This window comes from Nerophis lumbriciformis, linkage group LG02, assembly GCF_033978685.3.
Source record: "Nerophis lumbriciformis linkage group LG02, RoL_Nlum_v2.1, whole genome shotgun sequence".
NCBI lineage: Eukaryota > Metazoa > Chordata > Actinopteri > Syngnathiformes > Syngnathidae > Nerophis > Nerophis lumbriciformis.
The window spans coordinates 66917501-66940000 of NC_084549.2; the positions used below are offsets into that span (position 1 = coordinate 66917501).

The 22500-nt window shown below is 41.1% G+C and overlaps 1 protein-coding gene across 3 annotated transcripts in view; it reads right to left on the reverse strand.

Annotated features, from left to right (window-relative positions):
- Window positions 1-872: 872 nt before the first annotated feature.
- Window positions 873-22500, reverse strand: part of entpd6 (ectonucleoside triphosphate diphosphohydrolase 6) — a 76086-nt gene continuing 54458 nt past the window's right edge. The window contains exons 1-14 of one of the 3 annotated variants that reach the window (XM_061967244.2): window positions 22084-22271; window positions 17910-18140; window positions 16438-16514; window positions 16228-16371; window positions 15895-15970; window positions 12751-12786; window positions 9386-9474; window positions 9025-9104; window positions 8852-8916; window positions 4599-4697; window positions 1888-2025; window positions 1495-1551; window positions 1315-1427; window positions 873-1249 (exon numbers count right to left, since the gene is read on the reverse strand). In XM_061967244.2, coding sequence (XP_061823228.1) covers window positions 1160-1249; window positions 1315-1427; window positions 1495-1551; window positions 1888-2025; window positions 4599-4697; window positions 8852-8916; window positions 9025-9104; window positions 9386-9474; window positions 12751-12786; window positions 15895-15970; window positions 16228-16371; window positions 16438-16514; window positions 17910-18129 — 1284 coding nt within the window. In that variant the 5' untranslated portion in view covers window positions 18130-18140; window positions 22084-22271 and the 3' untranslated portion in view covers window positions 873-1159. Of the gene's footprint in view, window positions 1250-1314; window positions 1428-1494; window positions 1552-1887; window positions 2026-4598; window positions 4701-8851; window positions 8917-9024; window positions 9105-9385; window positions 9475-12750; window positions 12787-15894; window positions 15971-16227; window positions 16372-16437; window positions 16515-17909; window positions 18141-22083; window positions 22272-22500 lie in introns of those variants that run through there. The other 2 variants (XM_061967226.1, XM_061967235.2) reach the window with 2 other exon arrangements.

Here is a 22500-nt window from a genome sequence, read left to right on the forward strand (position 1 = left end):
ACGTGACTGACCGGAACCTTCACTTCCGTCAAGCAAGATTCTACGGAAGACCGTTTTCGCCACTACAAAAATAACAATACAAAAATAACCCAATGGTAAACCACAGTTATCAAATGATGAAAGTCAAACATGACTTTTCTCTCTCACAATTTCGATTTTTTAAAATCTCATAATTTTAACTTTCTTATTCCATTATGACTTTTTATCTCATAATTTATTTTTCCTTATTCCATAATTATGACTTTTTATCTAATATATTTTAACTTTTTATCTCATAACTTAGATTGCTTATGTCATAATTCTAATATATCCTTATTTTAAATTATCTCCTAATTGCGACTTTTTATCTCATAATTTCAACTCTTATTCCATGATTATGACTTTATCTGATAATTTCGACGTTTTACCTCATAATTACAACTTTTTTTTATAATTGACTTTTTATCTCATCATTTTGACTTCTCAGTTTCGACTTTTCATCCAATGTCAATTTTTTATTTCATAATTTAGATTTTTTTTTAATCTCATAATTTCGATTTTTTTTATCTCACAATTTCAACTTTGTTATTGCATAATTATGACATTTTCTCATAATTTCGACTTTTTCTCTCAAAATTATTTTTTGTCATAATTTCGATTTATTTGATAATTATTTTTTGTCATAATTTCGATTTCTCATATCTATGATTTATGTAATAATTTCGATTTTTTTTTAAAAATCTCATATTTATGACTCTTTAAGTCATGTCTTATCTCATAATTTCGACTTTGTATTTCATAATCTTTTTTTTTTTTTTTTTAAATCTCACAAGACTTCATAACTCATTAATTTTCACTTTTTAAATTTTTTTTTATCTCTTATGACTTTTTTTTCATTTCAATTTTCCCTCTCATATTATGACTTACCATTGGGGTATTTTTAAGTGGTGAAAACGAGCTTCCAGTGGAATTGTGGAAGAAGAAGAAATAATCCTCTATCGAGTCTTGTGATCAGACATCAAGAGAGCTGCCAGACATGACTAATCGATGCCAGAAACAGAAACTATCAATCGTGAGACGGATAACGGAGTCCAGAAGAACTGAAGTGAAGTTCCAGCAAGATTCTTCTGGTCGTCCGAAGACCAGAGCAGGACTGATCTTTTGGGTTCAGGCCCTAGGATCAGTTCTCTGTGGGTTGCAGGACCTCCATGTACTGGAAGATCGCTCCGAGGGCCCAACTGGTTTCCACCTGATTGATGGTCCTGGCCAGCTGCAACAACACACTTTGAAGGATGAGCTCGACAAAAGTGGACCTGTCCTCGTGTTCCTCCTCACCTTGAGAGGTTTCTGTGGCGGGAAGCCCAGCTCCTGCAGCAGGACTGACATGTAGACCAGGTCCAGGCAGAGGAAAGGGTTGTGTGGAGGACTCAGGGACATCTCGCTGCACACTACACAACATGTGTTCTGGGCGGTGCTGCAGTACTTGGACAAAACCACCAGATGGCGCCACCTTACCCTTTTTAGCTGCTCCCGTGTAGTCAGACACCAGGATGCGTCCTCCTTCAACCTTGTCTGAAAAAAAACACACACACACACACACACACACACACACACACACACACACACACACACACACACACACACACACACACACACACACACACACACACACACACACACACACACACACACACACACACACACACACACACACACACACACACACACACACACACACACACACACACACACACACACACACACACACACACACACACACACACACACACACACACACACACACACACACACACACACACACACACACACACACACACACACGTTGTGTTGTTGTGCAAGTGTACAGGATGATGTGGTCCAATCAAACACTGGTGACAAGAAGCTCACCGATGAGGCCCAGGTCTAGGGCCCGGTCGTAGTAGTAGGAGGAGGCATAGAAGTCCACGCCGGCGGTCTCGGCCATGTTGACCTTCCCCGACAGGACCTTCTTCACCTTGGTCAGACACGCCTCGTAAGGCTCCTCCCCTGAAACGCATGCAGGTGAGGTTCTGGTGGACTCACTCACATTACACCTTCCTAGGACCACTTGGACATACATGTTGGGACACTTTTTCACCGACGAGACAAAACTTTGATGGGTTCAGAAAAGACGTTTCGGACAATCGTATGATTCCGACTTTGTAAAGTCTTTGAGGACTTTGCTAGCTTTTTGAAGGGCATGAAATATTTTGTTTTTGAAGAATTATACCTGGTAGCATGCTAACGCTAGTTTACTAGTTTTTTTGCAGGGATCCACCTGGACATCAAATATTGTTATTGATGAATGATACATGTTCGCATGCTAAAGGTAGTCTACTAACTTTCTTGATAATTTTGCAGGTATACACCTGGGCATCAAATTTTTTATTGATGAATTATGGAGGATGCGGGAAGAACTGTGGACACTCTTGTGATTTTGGATCACATGGGACTGTCTGCCCCGCAGGTTTGAGGACCAGTCAGACAATTTAGAGTGAAAAGCAAATTTTATTTTCACTCGTATACAAAACATTCTAGCTTGGATTGTTTCCCTGGCTTCGAGACTCTCCCGAAGGACAGTGCGGCGAAGACACAACAAACTCCCTTCTTGTCTCTCATCAACCTGTTGTCGTTGACTTTGGACTAGCGACTGCACGACTTCAAAGCCGCGGAACAGAGACACACTGCAGGCTTACACACAAACATGCATCCACAAAAATATACGCCACACACATACATACCCCACACCCTCAATCCAACGCCCTCGACGCAAATCCCATAGGGGTGATGAAAGGATGGTCAGCGCCTGAGAACTGCGGCCTACCACCATGACCCCGCACTCCCTCCCCTCTGTTGCTAGATATCTCGAGATGTACGTTGTAATATGTATAAGTGCTTTGCTATGGAGGTTTTTTCCCACTCCAGACTGGGCCCCCTTAGGAGCCCAGTCTAGATTGTATTTTTTTTTACTCATCCTTCCTCAGCGTTTTACCTTTTTCCCTTTTACGGGGCGCCTTGTGGCGACCCATCAGCGTTCCTGTTCTGTAACCCTGTACACTGTTTGTTTGTCTCATCTTGAACGGGTTTGTGCTGAAAACAAAGTTTTGTTGTACTTGTGCAATGACAATAAAGACCTATCCTATCCTATCCTATGTCTGTTAGCGTGCTAACATTAGTATACTAACCTTTTTGCTAATTTTGCAGGTATACACCTGGGCATCAAATATGTTGCTTAACGAATGATACCTGTTAGCATGCTAACGTTAGTATGCTAACTTTTTTCTAATTTTGCAGGTATCCACCTTAGGGTAAAATATTTTGTTATTGACCAATGATAACTGTTAGCATGCTAAATCTTTTGCTAACGATGCATGTATACACTTGGGCGTCAAATATTTTGTCACTTGATGAATGATATCTGTTAGCATGCTAACGTTAGTATGCCAACTTTTTTGCTCATATTGCAGGTATCCACCTTAGCGTCCAATATTTTGTTATTGACCAATGATAACTGTTAACATGCTAACGGTAGTATGCTAAATCTTTTGCTAACGATGCAGGTATACACTTGGGCGTCAAATATTTTGTCACTTGATGAGTGATATCTGTTAGCATGCTAACATCAGTATGCTAGCTTTTTTGTAGCTAATTTCGTAAGGTATACAACTTAGTCCTATTTTGGCAAATGATGCATGCCAACATTAGCAGGCTAGCGTTTTAAACACATTTTCCAGATGCACACCTCAGAGTAATATTATTTGGTACTTGACACGTTAGTATTTTAGCATGCTATCGTTAACATGCTATATTATATTTCGGTCTTTCACTAATGTTAACTGTAAGTCATCATCGGCGGTCACTTGAACAAGTATGACGATCCTCCTGGTAGGGGTGTATCCCTTTATGGAGGATGCCTGTGCGTGACTTTGTTTTACGCGGGGAGACTGGTGCACAGTCACCACACGATCCTTGACAGAATCGGGTCAGGGTCCAGTGGCATGGAGTTCCAAGACGACTGGGGACCCTTTTCTGCTGCAGCCTTCTTCCACATCGCAGCCGTTGTGGTAGTTCTTAAATCTACCGTCTTCCGCCTGCTCCGCCGTTGAGGTCTTCACCGTATCCCTGGCTAGGGGGCAGTCAGGTACTAGGCCTTTGTCAAGGGCCACATGGGGTAACAGTAGTAAAGGGGTTAACCTCCTAGTGCCCCAAGACCCCATAGAGGAGCCTCCACTGCCGAATGCACTTCTACTAACATGTTAGCATAGTTATTTGTTAGCTTTTTAGCTCATATTTATACATATACATATTATATTTAGTTTGTATATATAACTAACTGTTAGCATCTAAGTTCGGCTTTGGCTGTTCAACATTTGCATTGCACTTTCTAGTTCTTTGAAATAAATATATTGTACTGGTTTTGAAGGCAAAAACTACCAAAATGGCCATCAGTGGAAAAAGTTTGGGCACTAGAGTGGACAACAGTGACCTTACAAGAGGTGGGCGTGACCCAACAGGTGTGTCCGTGTGGCGCAGGTGTGAGGTTTTTCGCTGCATGCTGAGAAAAAGAAGATGGACGGTACCTGCCCTATGTCCGCTCACAGTGAACACGGTGTCAGCGTACTCCCAGCTGCCCGAGTAGTCTGCAGCCAGGCAGGGACTCACCAGCTCAGTGCTGCCTGCCACTGTTCACACACAGGAGCACACAGGTCAGCAGTAGAAAATGAGGTGGTGTTTATACACTAAAGCAGGCCTTAAACTGTTTTCATTGAGGGCCACATCGCAGTGATGGCTGCCCTCTGAGGGCCACATGTAACATGAATGTGTCATAACTTTGACACACAATTTGCAAAGGCAACTCTTTTTGATGATATTTCTTACACATAATTTGTTTTGAAATTGTAATTTATGATTACACAAACAAATAATAATAATAATAATAATCATAATAAAGTGTAAAACACGTGCAACATTTTACTGTCAAAATTCTAACAACACCAGCGTTGGGACTAACGCGTTACAAAGTAACGCGTTACTGTAACGCCGTTACTTTCAGCGGTAAATAGTAATCTAACGCGTTATTTTTTATATTCAGTAACTCAGTTACCGTTACTACATGATACGTTACTACATCGGCTAGAAACTGAGAAGATCTGAGTGTGTTTTATTGGAGCGCTGCGGAAGAGGCGACAAGGAAAAGGCGCGCCGCGCGCTGTATGTGTGCGTGTGGGAGGGGGCGTGTCTGTGTTTACTAACAAGACGTCATGGCGAAGCAGTTTCTTAACGTGGAGATATTCTTACTACTTTTCTTTTGTCGACCACAAAGAAAATAACATTTTAGTGAAATGTAAGTTGTGTCTTGGATCAAAGATCCTATGTACTGCCCAAAACAGCAATTTGATTCTGCTGAAACAGCTACAAAAGCAACATGCCTCGACGAAGCTAGTAAAGAGAGACACTTCACCTCCTAAGCAACAGCGGCTGGATTTTAACGAGGCACTGCGCACTGAAGGTACACACTCTGTCAATTCTCTTATATACTCTTTCATTCTAGACTTCTAGAGTGTTGTATTATCACATCACTCTAAATGTATAGACTATAAAGTTCACAAATATAAATAGGGATGCTAGAGGGCCAGGCCTATCTTTCCTTATCTCTAAACAAAAACTGGGGAAGTGTGTAGAGTGTTCTGGGCTTCAGACATGATTTTATTTCAGAATTACTTGAGAGAAATAAACGCCTGGTTAGGCTTTGTGTATGTAGTGTGTGCCTTCCTTGGTTTACAGCTAAGTTGTTATTATGCTGTTTGTTACTTATGTATGCTATGTTGCAGCTATTTAAAATAGTTTTGTCAATTTGTTTTGGCCTGAAATAAATTGACCCTTTGGAACATATCTTTGTCTTTGTGTGTTGTATGTAGACCACGTTGCTTAGCAGAGTTCAGTGATGCAAATGCATGTCAAGTTGATCAACAGATTGTATTATTCTCCAGTGCAATAACAGTACTGAAATGAAGGCTAAAAGGGCATTAAAGGGGGCCTTAAAAAAAAATAAAAAAAATAAAAGTAACTAAATAGTTACTTTTCACAGTAACGCATTACTTTTTGGTGTAAGTAACTGAGTTAGTAACTGAGTTACTTTTGAAATAAAGTAACTAGTAACTGTAACTAGTTACTTGTTTTCAGTAACTAACCCAACACTGAACAACACACACATTTAGCCAGAAAGTGATTTTTTAGTTCCAGCTTTTAGCAGGCCACATAAATGACATGAGGGCCAAATGAAATGTGGCGACCTAGCTAAAAAAACCTCGGGGGCCACTGAAATGATGTGAGTGGCCACTTAAAAAAGATGTAGCTGGCCACATAAAATTACGTGGTGGGCCAAAATGTTATTATGGTACGGCCCACAATAAAATGATGTGGTGGGCCAGTATTAAAATGATAAGGAGGACCACCTTAAAAATATGTGTCTGGCCACATAAATGACGTGGCGGGCCAAAATATGATTATATGGTGTGCCACAATTAAATTATGGCACGGCCCACTAGAAAAAGATGTGGCGGGCTGCAAAAAATGACAAGGTAGGCCATGATTAAAATAAAAAGGATCACCTCAAAAAGAAGTGGCTGGCCACATTAAAAAGAAGTGGTGAGCCAAATTATAATTATATGGTGTGCCACAATTAAATTATGGGACGGCCCACAATAAAAAGATGTCGCGGGCTGCAAAAAATGACAAGGTAGGCCATGATTAAAATAAAGAGGACCACATAAAAAGACGTGGCGAGCCATATTATAATTATATGGCGTGCCACAATTAAATTATGGCACGGCCCACTAGAAAAAGATGTGGCGGGCTGCAAAAAATTCAAGGTAGGCCATGATTAAAATAAAGAGGACCACCTTAAAAAGATGTGGCTGGCCAAATTATAATTATATGGCGTGTCACAATTAAATTATCGCACGTCCCACGATAAAAAGATGTGGCGGGCTGCAAAAATGACAAGGTAGGCCATGATTAAAATAAAAAGGACCACCTCAAAAAGACGTGGCTGGCCAGTTTAAAAAGAAGTGGTGAGCCAAATTATAATTATATGGCGTGCCACAATTAAATTATGGGACGGCCCACGATAAAAAGATTTTGCGGGCTTCAAAAAATGACATGGTAGGCCACCTGAAAAAGATGTGGCTAGCCGCCTTAAAAAAATGTGGCGAGCCAAATTATAATTATATGGCGTGTCACAATTAAATTATGGCACGGCCCACAGTAAAAACATGTGGCGGGCTGCAAAAAAATGACAAGGTGGGCGACGATTAAAATGATGTGGAGGGCCCCACGTAAAAAATATGTGGCAGACCAAATGTGGTGACCAACATTAAAAAGATGTGGCTGCCCACATAAAACGACGTGGCGTGCCAAATTAGAAGTGCCACAAAAATAATTGATCAAACGGGCCACGTAAAATGACGTTGCGGCCTACGATAACATGACATGGTGGGCCATAATTAAAATTGGGTGGAGGGCCAAGTTAAAAATATGTGTCTGGACACATAAATGATATTGCGAACCAAATGTGGTGGGCCATATAAAATGATATGGTGGGCCATATTTAAAATGACATGGCGTGCCAAATTAGAAGTGTGTTGCATGCCACAAAAAAAAGATCAAACGGGCCACGTAACATGACGTTGCGGCCTACAATAAAATGATATAGTGGGCCTAATTAAAGTTGTGTGGAGGGCCATTTTAAAAATATGTCTGGCCACATAAATGATATGGCGAACCAAATGTGGTGGGCCATATAAAATTATGTGGTGGGCCATAATTGAAATGGTGTGGAGGGCCACATAAAATGACGTGGCGTGCCAAATTAGAAGTGTATTGCATGCCACAAAAAAAAAGATCAAACGGGCCACATAAAATGATATAGTGGGCCTAATTAAAATTGTGTGGAGGGCCAATTTAAAATTATGTGTCTGGCCACATAAATGATATGGCGAACCAAATGTGGTGGGCCATATAAAATGATATGGTGGGCCATAATTGAAATGGTGTGGAGGGCCACATAAAATGATGTGGCATGCCAAATTAGAAGTGTATTGCATGCCCCCCCCCCAAAAAAGATCAAACGGGCCACATAAGATGACGTTGCGGCCTAGGATAAAATGATATAGTGGGCCTAATTAAAATTGTGTGGAGGGCCAGTTTAAAAATATGTGTCTGGCCACATAAATGATATGGCGAACCAAATCTGGTGGGCCATATAAAATGATACGGTGGGCCATAATAGAAATGGTGTGGAGGGCCACGTAAAATTATGTGGCTTGTCAAATTTGAAGTGTATTGCGTGCCATATTTAAATTATCAAACGGGCCACATAAAATGATATGGTGTGCCATAATTGAAATGGCGTGGAGGGCCACATAAAATGATGTGGCTTGCCAAATTAGAAGTGTATTGCGGGCCATATTTAATGATGTGGTAAGCCACATAAATTCTATAGTGGGCCATAATTGAAATGGTGTAGAGGGCCAGTTTAAAAATATGTGTCTGGCCACATATAATGAGGTGGTGGGCCACAGTAAAATGACATGGTGTGCAACATAAAATGATGTGGCGGACCCCATAAAATGAAGTGGTGGGTCATCATTAAAATGACGTGGAGGGCCACTTTAAAAAAACGTTGCGGACCACAATTGAACTATGCGACAGGCTACATTCAAATTATGGGACGGGCCACGATAAAAAGTGGCAACAAAAAGTTATGTGGGGGCCACATTAAATATTGAGTTCGACACCTGTGCAGTAAAAGGCTGGATGAAAACAAACGTACAAGGCGGAGCGTTGACGCCTCCCAAGACGGCGAGTCGAGCGGACATCAGGCCCAGACCGAGGTAACTAAGGAGACAAGGTCAGTGACATGGTCTCAGTTACATAAGCATGTGACTCCACTTAGCCCCACCCCTCTTGTTAAAGAGTGGCGTAGATGCAGACAGGTGGGGTCACCTGTGCGTGTAGAGGGTGCGGCTGATGCTGAACAGGGTCAAGGACCTGATGTAGTCAATGGGCGACGTCTGGACGCTTTTCTGCGGAGACAACGACAAGGTGATCAAAAGGTGAAAGTTCACCGGTGTCGAAGAAGTCATCTTCAACCGGAGGAGCAGGGCGAAGATGACGTGACGCCGCCGCCGCCAGGGCCAGGCGCTCACCAATCCCTGGTGTACGAAGCCTGACCTAGATAAGACCCCTTCCCGGGCCCCCTGCCTGATGTGAGAGTGTTTGTCTGGGATTAGCGGGGCCTTTGCCGATTAGAGCGCTGCAAGATGGACGCCATGCTGAGACTTGGACAGGGACACGCCTTCCTCACCTCGTCTTGTGGGCTGAAGGTGATCTGAGTGGACCCCCCGCCTAAATCCAACATGCCCGCCGTGGCCCAGTGGGCGTGGTGGAGGGAACCTGGGGAGAGGGCGGGGCAACAGACATGGGACAGATTAGGAAAATTGAAGGCAGAAAAATAATCCAATAACAGGTAATCACAATTCCTTGTCCACAGTAATCACACACGCACACACATATTTTGGAAAGAGAGAGAGAGAGAGAGAGAAAGAGACCATAGGCCAGGGGTGTCCAAAGTGCGGCCCTGGGGCAATTTACGGCCCACAGCTAACCTTTTACGGCCCGTGGCACATTTTAAAAATACTCTTAAAAGAAGATTAGAATATAAGAGCAAACAGGTGAAATGTAACGAGAAAATGTTGCACTACTGACAATACTAACAACACAAAACTGCCATGTAGGCAGTTTTTTACTCTAAAACTGTCATTGCTCGAAAAATAATAAAAGCTTATATTCAAGGAATAGATCTGAAGTTGATGTAGGGGTTTAAGAGTTGAAAGTAAAAAAAAAAAAAACATATCGATATAAGACTCATTTTGATCACTTTTATGAGTGGGGGCCTTTTGGCTCCCCGAGACCTTTAGTGTGATTTTTTTTTTCTTAAACAGTCATTGTTCAAAAAATAATTAAGAATCAAAAGCAATGTTGTTATAAATTATTGACCTATTTAAGGCTCCAACTACTTCACATCAAATATTCTTTAAAAAAAAAATGTTTTGGGTAAAACTTTTCAATTACTTTTCTACTTAAAAAAAAGGCCCTTAAAAATAAAAAAATAAAAAACTTCATGGCAACAGATGTATCTGAATGTGATGTATGGATATTTAGGTGTTGAAAGTAAAAATAATTTAAATATATGACTTATTTTAAACACTTTGACTGAGACCCTTTTGGGTCCCCGGGACCTTTAACGGTTACCAAAATTGAGGGGAGCCCTACTGGTTTTGAAAAAATTATTCCAAAAATATTAAGGAATCAAAATCTATGTTGATAAAAATCACTGACCTATTTAAGGCTATAATTACTTCACATCAAATATTCTATTTAAAAAAATGTTTTGGGTAAAACTTTTCAATTATTTGTGTTTTAGACTTTTAAAAAAAACTACAAAACTTTATGGTAACGGATAGATCTGAATTTGATCTACAGATAGTAGTAAAAACTAAAGTAGAAAAAATAATAACTTTGGGTCCCCGGGACCTTTAACGTTTACCAAAATTGAGGGGAGCCCTACTGGTTTTGAAAATGAAAAATATCTAAATGGCCCCCGCATGCTTTCATTTTTCAGTGTGTGGCCCTCATTGGAAAACATTTGGATACCCCAAAGTGGGTTGTTATACATTCAACAAAATATATCATTTATTTTTAACACTTGAGTGGGGGCCTTTTGGGTCCCCGAGACCTTTAGCGTAATTTTTATTTTCTTAAACAGTCATTATTCAAAAAATAAATAAAATTATTGACCTATTTAAAGCTCCAATTACTTCACATCAAATATTCTATTTAAAAAAAATTTGGGGGTAAAACTTTTCAATTGTTTGTGTTTTAGACTTTTTTTTAAAAACTAAAAAACTTTATGGTAACGGATAGATCTGAATTTGATCTACAGATAGTAGTAAAAACTAAAGTAAAAAAAAAATAAAATAAAAAAAAAGACTTATTTTCAACACTTTAATGACTGAGACCCTTTTGGGTCCCCAGGACCTTTAACGTTTACCAAAATTGAGGGGAGCCCTACTGGTTTTGAAAATGAAAAATATCTAAATGGCCCCCACACTTTCATTTTTCAGTGTGTGGCCCGTGGCCCTCAGTGGAAAACATTTGGACACCCTAAAGCGGGTTGTTATACATTCAACAAAATATATGATTTATTTTTAACACTTGAGTGGGGGCCTTTTGGGTCCCCGAGACCTTTAGTGTAATTTTTATTTTCTTAAACAGTCATTATTCCAAAAATAATAACGAATCAAAATCAATGTTGATAAAAATCACTGACCTATTTAAGGCTCCAATTACTTCACATCAAATATTCTATTCAAAAAAATGTTTTGGGTAAAACTTTTCAATTATTTGTGTTTTAGACTTTAAAAAAAAACTACAAAACTTTATGGTAACGGATAGATCTGAATTTGATCTACAGATAGTAGTAAAAACTAAAGTAGAAAAAATAATAACTTTGGGTCCCCGGGACCTTTAACGTTTACCAAAATTGAGGGGAGCCCTACTGGTTTTGAAAATGAAAGATATCTAAATGGCCACCGCACGCTTTCATTTTTCAGTGTGTGGCTCTCAGTGGAAAACATTTGGACACCCCAAAGTGGGTTGTTATATATTCAACAAAATATATGATTTATTTTTAACACTTGAGTGGGGGCCTTTTGGGTCCCCGAGATCTTTAGTGTAATTTTTATTTTCTTAAACAGTCATTATTCAAAAAATAATAATGAATCAAAATCAATGTTTATAAAAATCCCTGACCTATTTAAGGCTCCAATTACTTCACATCAAATATTCTATTTAAAAAAATGTTTTCGGTACAACTTTTCAATTATTTGTGTTTTAGACTTTAAAAAAAAACTAAAAAACTTTATGGTAACAGATAGATCTGAATTTGATCTACAGATAGTAGTAAAAACTAAAGTAGAAAAAATAATAACTTTGGGTCCCCGGGATCTTTAACGTTTACCAAAATTGAAGGGAGCCCTACTGGTTTTGAAAATGAAAAATATCTAAATGGCCCCCGCATGCTTTCATTTTTCAGTGTGTGGCTCTCATTGGAAAACATTTGGATACCCCAAAGTGGGTTGTTATACATTCAACAAAATATATCATTTATTTTTAACACTTGAGTGGGGGCCTTTTGGGTCCCCGAGACCTTTAGCGTAATTTTTATTTTCTTAAACAGTCATTATTCAAAAAATAAATACAATTATTGACCTATTTAAGGCTCCAATTACTTCACATCAAATATTCTATTTAAAAAAATTTTTGGGGTAAAACTTTTCAATTGTTTGTGTTTTAGACTTTTTTTTAAAAACTAAAAAACTTTATGGTAACGGATAGATCTGAATTTGATCTACAGATAGTAGTAAAAACTAAAGTAAAAAAAGTAATATATGACTTATTTTGAACACTTTAATGACTGAGACCCCTTTGGGTCCCCGGGACCTTTAACGTTTACCAAAATTGAGGGGAGCCCAACTGGTTTTGAAAATGAAAAATATCTAAATGGCCCCGCATGCTTTAATTTTTCAATGTGCCCTCAGTGGAAAAAGTTTGGACACCCCCGCCCTGGCACATTTGAAGTTGTGAGGCTGGAGGACATAACATTCTCACCCGTGAGGAAGTTGATGGTGATCCATGCAGAAATTCCTGAGCAGAGAAAACAATTAGTATTTTACATATCAATGATAAAATCATGAGCTGACATCACGTCTGCGAGCGATAAAAGATGTCAGGAGGCGGGGCTTATTCAACGTGATGAAATATTTGCACTCGGCACCAAGCATTAGTGCCTTTTACCATCGACCTCTGACCTGGCGCACATGCTCAAGTGGGCGATTCCAACAAAACAAACAAGTGCGGCAAGAACGCGGCCGCGGGTCAGCGAGCTAAACACCGGCACTTAGCACGCGCCCCCCCCACCACCCCACCACTCACATCTGCATTAACAATAAGTCGCTTCCATTCGGTAATCTCAGGCCGGCAGAAGCATGCGGGCCAAGAAGTGCAAAATCTCAGAGCGATAATAAGGCTTGTGTGATCCGTTTAGACTTCTAAAAGGGTCGCTTATGGTCCCAGCGTGTCCATTAGAGCCCCCGCCCCCCAAAGTAGGGCTGGATAAGAAGTTAATTCAGTAATCATTAAAAGACATTTATGGCCTGCCAGGGAAGGAGAAAACATTTCAGCCTCAGAAATCAACAGCAAATAATCGGCCTGTGCACCCCCCCGCCCCTCCCCCCCTTAAGATTAAGCGGGACATTATCCCACATGGCCGTAATTGCTTGTATGAACTACTTTAAAAAGGATTGGATTATATCTGGGCCAGCTTCCAAACGGTTAGAACACACAAACTACATGTCGCTCCTACACAGACTTTGTAGTCCCTGACACTGAACTTAGGGACCATTTTTGTAGCCACCCCCACAGGCAGGATCTAATTAGACGTGCCAAATGACAGCATGGTGACTTCTGTCAACACACCTTTCAGTGGAGCTGATATTGTAACGTTAACTACAGAAATACAGCCCACGTCGCAGCACTGATTGGTCTATTCACCTTTTAACAAATAGGGACAGCAGGGACGGGATCGCAATCGACCTGCGGCAACTGAGGCTGTAAGTCAGCCTAATTTGCATAATTGGCCACGAAAGGTGTGCGTATCATGTCGAGAGAGGCTGAGAGTAAGCAAAAAATATTAAAATGCAAAAGAAATGTTTAGAAAAAGTGGACGCAGTAAGAATGATGCGGACACGTTTGTTACTGGATACTTACAAATACGCTTCTGCTTTGGAGACTTTGTATGTGTAAGTAATATGTAAATGTGATTATTTGATACTTGTTTATATTGACCAATGTGCTGTTTTACACTGCAATATTGTTCAATTATTATTACCTATGACTAGCTCGTGTGCTATTGTGTGCTTAGCTGCTTCGTAGCTGCTAGCTCCTAATAGCCTATAGCCTAGCATGTCTACATTTTGTAAAGGACTTTAGTAAAATAGAAGAAAATGTGTTTTTATTGGAGGACATTTAGGTGTTAACTGGCGGTCCATCTTTGAACAAGTAAACACATTGCAGAACTGCTTGTATCGCACATGATATCACATACAAGTCAACACGGTGCAGGATTGCTTGTATGGCACATGATATCACACACAAGTGTGTTTTTTTTACAATCCCCACCTAGTACCAACCTCGTCATGTCCGTTGTGTCCTGAGCAAGACACTTCACCCTTGCTCCTGATGGGTGCTGGTTAGCGCCTTGCATGGCAGCTCCCTCCATCAGTGTGTGAATGTGTGTGTGAATGGGTAAATGTGGAAGTAGTGTCAAAGCGCTTTGAGTACCTTGAAGGTAGAAAAGCGCTATACAAGTACAACCCATTTATCATTTATCATTAATTTTTATTTATTTATTTATTTTAATTTTTTTATTTATTTAGTTATTTATTTTTAATACACTGTAGCACTTTAAGAATGTTTACTCAATGCAAAGAGCTTTTTACAAATAACATCTATTATTATAATTATTATTATTATTATTACAAGTAAACACGCTGCAGGACTGCTTGTATCGCACATGATATCACATACAAGTAAACACGGTGCAGGATTGCCTGTATGGCACATGATATCACACACAAGTAAACACGTTGCAGGACTGCTTGTGTCGCACATGATCTTACACACAAGTAAACACGGTGCAGGATTGCTTGTGTCGCACATGATATCACATACAAGTAAACACGGTGCAGGACTGCTTGTTTCGCACATGATATCACACACAAGTAAACACGTTGCAGGACTGCTTGTTTCGCACATGATATCACACACAAGTAAACACGCCGCAGGACTGCTTGAATTGTACATTATATCACACAAGTAAACATACTGCAAGACTGCTTGTGTCACACAGGATATCACACAAGTAAACACGTTGCAAGGACTCCTATCGCACGTGATATCACACAAGTAAAAACGCGGCAGGATTGCTTGTATCGCACATGATATCACACAAATAAACATGCGGCAGGACTGCTTGTTTCACACATGATATCACACACAAGTAAACATGCCGCAGGACTACTTGTATCGTACATAATATCACACACAAGTAAACATGCTGCGAGACTGCTTGTGTCGCACATGATGTCACACACAAGTAAACACGTTGCAAGGACTCCTATCACACGGCTCGGTTGGGAGAGCGGCCGTGCCAGCAACTTGAGGGTTCTAGGTTCGATCCCTGCTTCTAGTCATGAGCAATACACTTCACCCACCTTCTCCCAGTGCCACCCACACTGGTTTGAATGTAACTTGGATAACGGGTTTCGCTATGTAAAGCGCTTTGAGTCACTAGAGAAAAGCGCTATATAAATATAATTCACTTCACTTCACGTGGTATCACACAAGTAAACACGCGGCAGGACTGCTTGTTTCGCACATGAAAACACACACAAGTAAATGCGCTGCAGGACTGCTCGTATCGCACATGATATCACACACAAGTAAATATGCTGCAGGACTGCTTGTATCACAAGTACATTTAATCCAGTGTGGGTGGCACTTAGAGCAGGTGGGTAAAGTGCCCTGCCCAAGGACACAACGGCAGTGACCAGGATTGCGGAAGCGGGGATCGAACCTAGACCCCCCCAAGTTTATGATACGGCCGCACTACCAACCCGATAGCATCGTCGTCCAAAATGATATCATCCACATCGTCCATACGGCGCAACGCTATGTAATGTTCTCTGACGGTACCTTCATCAGGGCCGTCCATGATGGACACGCTGTCGTGCTGGGACAGGAAAGGCGACGTGTCAAACAGCGCCCTCGCCTGGACACACAGGGAAATTCATGTAGTGGTACACCAAGTCTGTAAATATGTATTGTACATGGAGTACTATGGTTGATGTTTGTGCATTGTGTGTAATGTTACAGGGGCCAAAAATATCACATATACTCTGCCTTGTTTTTAATGAATACTTGAGCCTACTACGCTACTGTATTTTTAATGTTGCTTATTATGGTGGCACTTGGAATCACTGATGGAGCACACCGATTGAGGACTAGGTGGCGGAGAAAGTCCCTCACCCGCTCCAGAAGGTTGTTGGCCTTCTCGACGGGAAGCAGGCGGAGGCCAGCGGTAGCCTTCAAAACCAGCGGGGTGGCGCTCCACACGGAGGACGGGACGCTGGCCTTCGCCACATCCAGCAGCTCCAAGATGCCGGCGGTACACTGCACACAGGAGGGGGTGGGGGGTTAACGCTGAGGTCAGAGTTCAGGCGGACAGGACAGCGGTACCTCCTCGGGATGGTCGGCGTAGGCGGACAGTCCGGGCTGGATGGCTCGGAAGGTCTCGCGGACCACAGCGGGACCGTCTGCGAGGGGAAGCGTTACAAAATTAGCGTGTCGCCCGCCTGGTTAGCGGTGTGGCTAACAAAGGAGCCAAAAGAGCACTCAGCCAGTGCGATTCAGCTTAGTGCTGAAATGCGATAACGTGGGCGGCAAACCAAAATGGAAGCCATGCTGGAAAAGGCTGTGATGAGTTTGTGTGCATGACAACGGGGACTCTGTGTCGTTTATCTTTGCCACACGCGTGGCGACTTCTCTGACTGCGCTATTCTTGTGAGGCCGGATGGGACTTCCTGCAGAGCGTCTCTCGCTTCCCGTAATGTCGACCACCAGGCTCAATCGGCCGTTTGAAAGCTTTTTAAGAGGATTATTTGAGTGGGTAGATCAACATGGTGCTAGCCTTAGCATGCTAGCAGAACAGCATGACCAATTGGGAGAAGAAGAAAACCGTACAGCTACGGGGTTCGCTCGCGTCATTCCCAATGCCGAGACACGCCATCAAAAATCTCAGGAAGGTTGGCGCATGCGGAAGGAAGTTAAAACTGTTATAATTTTCCACCACTAAAGGGCGATATAGGTGTCGATTTCACCACAAGTCATGATCGGACCCCAAACTTAAAGCCTCAGGTCAGTTTGGAAGGAGATCTGATCATTTCAAGTCAATTAATGACAGTTTCATTGGCGACGGCGAGAAGCAGTTTTTACCGCCAGGCTCCGCCCACCACGAACGGGTACCAATATGTATTGACTAGAGATGTCCGATAATATCGCACGATAAATACTTTAAAATGTAATATCGGAAATTATCGGTATCAGTTTCAAAAAGTAAAATGTATGACTTTTTAAAAACGCCGCTGTACGGAGTGGTACACGGACGTAGGGAGAAGTACAGAGCGCCAATAAACCTTAAAGGCACTGCCTTTGCGTGCCGGCCCAATCACATAATATGTACGGCTTTTCACACACACAAGTGAATGCAAGGCACTGTAGTGGAAAAGTTGGGCACCGAAGTCAAAAAGGTTAAGAATCCCTGGCATAGGCAAAATTCCCCTCCGTCTAATATCGGTCATTTTAACCGAGCTTGTTTGTTCAAAGACCATGAGAGGAGTGCGTTAAAGTACGACCCCTGTTTTTGACCTAAAAAAATGGCAGACAGAAATGTTTTTTCATGTTTGTTTTTGAATATGGGTTCTTGAGACTTTTACGTGTATACGTTTGGACACGTTTTTGAGCGCACCAAATTTTCCATGTCTAGCGAAAAATTCTATATTTCGAAATGTGAAAATTAGAAAACATTGGCCCCTGCCACCAGATTCAGGTATTGTCACAAATCGCAGGAGACGTCCACCGTGACAGGACACACAAATAAACGACGCACCGGGCCCTATGAGCAAAAACTTTGTAATACAATCGTGTCGCACCTTCACCGTCCATCTTGAACTTGAAAACGTGGATTCTGGTGCCGGTGCTCCCGGCGTCGAACATGATGCCATACTGAAAGTGTTCGACGCTGGCGGGCAGTTGGGGGGGCGGCCGGCGCGTGTCAGGACCGCCCGTGGAGTAGTGGCGTCTGACCAGTAAGACATAGACCAGCACGAAGGCGGCTGAGAGTACGAGTACAAGCAGCCTGGATCTCTTCATCGCCGCTCATTCTGGGAAGCAAAAACTTTCATAAACTCACACACAGAGTCAATGACTTCAAACAGGTGCGCTTAACACAGGTGATGAGTGGAAAAATACTCCGGTCTGGGACAACCGGAATTCTTACTGGTTGGTTCATGCAATAATATAAACAATTTTTCTGGATTTCTGTTTTAGATTCTCCCACTATGTGCATTGCCTGCTAATTGTAAGCACGTTTGGGCTTATTTGGGCTTTCTTTTCTGTCTCCACAATAAAGGAAAACATATGAGTGCGCCGTTCAGGCCTGGGAGACAAAACGATATACCGTATCTTTCGGACTATAAGTCGCCGTTTTTTTCATAGTTTGGCCAGGGTGCGACTTATGTGTGAAATTATTAACACATTACCGTAAAATATCAAATAATATTATTTAGCTCATTCACGTAAGAGACTAGACGTACAAGATTTCATCGGATTTAGCGATTAGAAGTGACAAATTGTTTGGTAAACGTATAGCATGTTCTATGTTATAGTTATTTGAATGACTCTTACCATAATATGTTATGTTAACATAACAGGCACGTTCTCAGTTGGTTATTTATGCCTCATATAACGTACACTTATTCAGCCTGTTGTTCACTATTCTTTATTTATTTTAAATTGCCTTTCAAATGTCTATTCTTGGTGTTGGGATTTATCAAATACATTTCCCCCAAAAATGCGACTTATACTCCAGTGCGACTTATATATGTTTTTTCCTTCTTTATTATGCATTTTCGGCTGGTGCAACTTATACTCCGGAGCGACTTATACTCCGAAAAATACGGTAAATATATACCGCGAAGGACACGTAATCGATATCAATTAAGGATGCGTCCGATAAAACGTTGCATTTTTTTTCACTTTTTCGTCGGAGAAAAAGTGAAAGTATGGAAGCAAGGTTGGTTGCATGAACAAAGGCACTCGCTCTCTGGTAACCAAGCAACGCAGGGAGTGAACACTAACCAGTGGGAGTGTCACGCTAACAGCCAATCAGGTAACAGTATCAACTATCAGGTTTGGTTGTGCCATTTCGTTGTTTTGCGGTCAAAAGTAAAAATGAGTGCCGCAGAGAACGAATAAGTTGTGGATAAAAGAGGGAAAGTCCGTTGGACAGTATGGCACTTTTTGGGATTTTTTCAAAAAGGACCGTAGTCAGACCAATGTGGTCTGTAAATGAGGCAAGGCGCTCGTCCCCACCAAGACCGCAAATACCACACCACCTTAGCTCACCCTTTAGAGCACAGCTGTAACTTCCTGGCACAAAACCTGCAGAAAATAGTTCTTCTCAGCATTTTGTCCGTTTACATTTTCACACTTTGCACTATTTCTTATACTTTATGAAGCATTTCTCTCACATCCCTTATTTTAAGATCTTATTGTTAAGTGTTGAATGTGATTTTAATATTTTGTTGACATTGTTTGAGTGTTTTCCATGCTAGTGTTGACATTTCCTTTCTGCCTTGATAGCTGAAGGGTTGTAATCAGAGGAGGGTTACATTTCATTAATTGTGTATATCAGTAAAAAAAAGCTAAAAAGTAAGGCTTAAATCCAATCCACTTTATTTGTATAGAAAAAACATTATGGATTGATCTCTACAGTGCACTTATGTAACAATCATCTGCATACTGAGTGCACTTATGTAACAATCTTCTGCATACTTTGGAAGTGGGAAAACCTGCTGAATTGGAAATGTATCAAATATTTGTCCTACCCAATGAATGTCACCAGTCAACTTTGATTTGAATTGAACTCAAACTCTGACGTTCTTTTAGGCAGGTTCGTCAATAACTAATATCACACATTTAACTAACTTTTCTGCTGTTTGTCGCTATGACTTTTCTTAGGTTGACTTGAATAATTGCATCAAATGTCAACAAAACATATATCATGTGAAGTAACTTATTTACGCCAACTAAGTAACTATTTATTGTTCACAAGCTAGCTAGCTGACTCGGCCCTGCTGGTATCCGGCAAGGACAAGTCACAGGTGGAGAAAATCCTCAGTGCTGAACTCTGTAGAATTGGGTAAAACAGAATCCATTCTATTTGGGTCCCACATCAACCTTAAGAAAGTCAGTGACTTCACTATAAAAGTGGGTGACATTATTATCACCAGGAAAGATGAGGTCACCTACCTAGGTTCCATTCTAGAGGCTAATCTTTCCTGTGATAAAATGGCAAACAAGGTAATCAAAAAGGTCAACCAACGAACGAGATTCCTCTATAGAATCTCCTCTCTGGTCAACAAAAGCACCATGAAGATTCTAGCGGGAACTCTCATTCAACCCTTTTTCAATTACACATGCCCTCAAATCCAGAACAAGCTAGACAGATTACTTCTAGACCTCCACCCCAGATCACACCTCACTCCAACCCACTTCTCCAAAGTGGGCTGGCTCAGGGTGGAGGACAGAGTAAAACAACTTGCACTGAGCCTAGTCTATAAAATCCGCTACACCTCCCTGATACCGAAGTACATGTCAAACTACTTCCTTAACGTAAATGACCGCCATAACCAGAACACCAGGGGGAGCTCCACTAACCACGTTAAACCCAGATTCAGATCTAACAAAGGTCTTAACTCATTCTCTTTCTATGCCACATCAATACGGAATGCACTCCCAACAGGGGTAAAAGAAAGGGCATCTCTATCCTCCTTCAAAACTGCACTAAAGGAACACCTCCAGGCAACTTCAACCCTAGACTAACACCCTCCCTTCCACATCCCACCTCCCCGGATTGTAAATAATCAAATGTAAATAATCAAATGTAGATACTTATTCTTATGCTTTCTGATCTCTATCTCTCTATGTCCACTACTTGCTGTACATATCCCACCAAGTCAGACTCACACTGTTTCATAGTGATGGGTCCGGCAACACCGATGCATCCGCGCATGCGTCGAGCTCATAGAGCAAAACCCTGTGTCGGTGCGCGTACCGCTTTTAGAAAGTCACGTGACCGATCATGAGCTGTTTCGATCACGTGACCGATACGCGAACTGTGTCGCACTGACGCCTCCTCTGTGCCCTGTGAGTGGTTCTTTTCTACAGCCGGAGAAATAATAACTAAGAAGAGAAATCGTCTAAAATTTAATACGTTGGAAAAACTGGGTTTTTTAAAATAAAAAAGTAAAAAAAATACAAATAAAAATTCCCAGTCCACAAGCATCCTTATTCACAACACGTTCTCCTAGATTTCCATGTTATGATACATTTTCACATTATTTCTTGACTGTATCTAAAAAAGGTAAAAATATATTTTTATTTAAATGAAGATATTAAATAATCCTAAATGAAATACAATGACTTGGTTTATGTTATTGTATATACTAGGTCATAAAATCAGTGTCAGTTGAGTCGGTCCATAGGTTGCCTGTAGGCATTTTTAATGTCCAGCAGATGTCAGTATTTACTGATACAGTATCGACACAGTATCAATACAGTTTTGCAATGTGTCGAAACGCTTCATGACGCCTCATCAACCCATCACTACTGTTTCAATGTCCATTTCTCTGATGATGCAATTGTTGATGACTGAAATGCTGATATCAACCAAACCTAACCTCCCCGCCCCCTCCACATCCCAGATTGTAAATAATGTAAATAATTCAATGTATATACTCTGATGATTATCTTGTGTGATGACTTATTATGCTGATAGTATATATCTGTATCATGAATCAATTTAAGTGGACCGCGACTTAAAAAAGTTGAAAAACTTATTCGGGAGTTACCATTTAGTGGTCAATTGTACGGAATATGTACTTGACTTTGCAACCTACTAATAAAAGTCTCAATCAATCATTTCAATCAAAGCCGGCTAGCATGTAGCTACGGAACTAGCAGCGAATTACACTTTTTTGTTTGTTTGTTGTCAAAGCGAACATTAACGTATTCAACAAACCCAACGAAAGTTGAACTACTTACTTATTGAGGTAGCTTGAACGAACTAGTAATAGATATTCGGTAAAGTTGGAAGTCACCGTTTCTTCTGGTTCGTCTTCATTGCTCGCTTTGCCGCTGTCAACACTGTGGACTGTCGCTTGGTGATGACGTCACATCGGCAGGCGTGGGTAATAAAGAATATGACACGTCATGTGTACATTTTTAAATGTCGAGGATGAGAGTCAGTGCACACATTGGTGAGAAGTCGTGTGACTTGTTTTGACTTCACGTTGCTCAATAGTCTTCACCAGGGGCGTGCAAACTTTTTCCACTGAGGGCCACACACTGAAAAATCAAACCATGCCAGGGCCATTTTCATATTTTTCATTTTCTAAACCAAAATATATAGATTTTTTTACCTTTACCTTTTTTTTTTTACCTTTATGGCTCCCCTCAAGT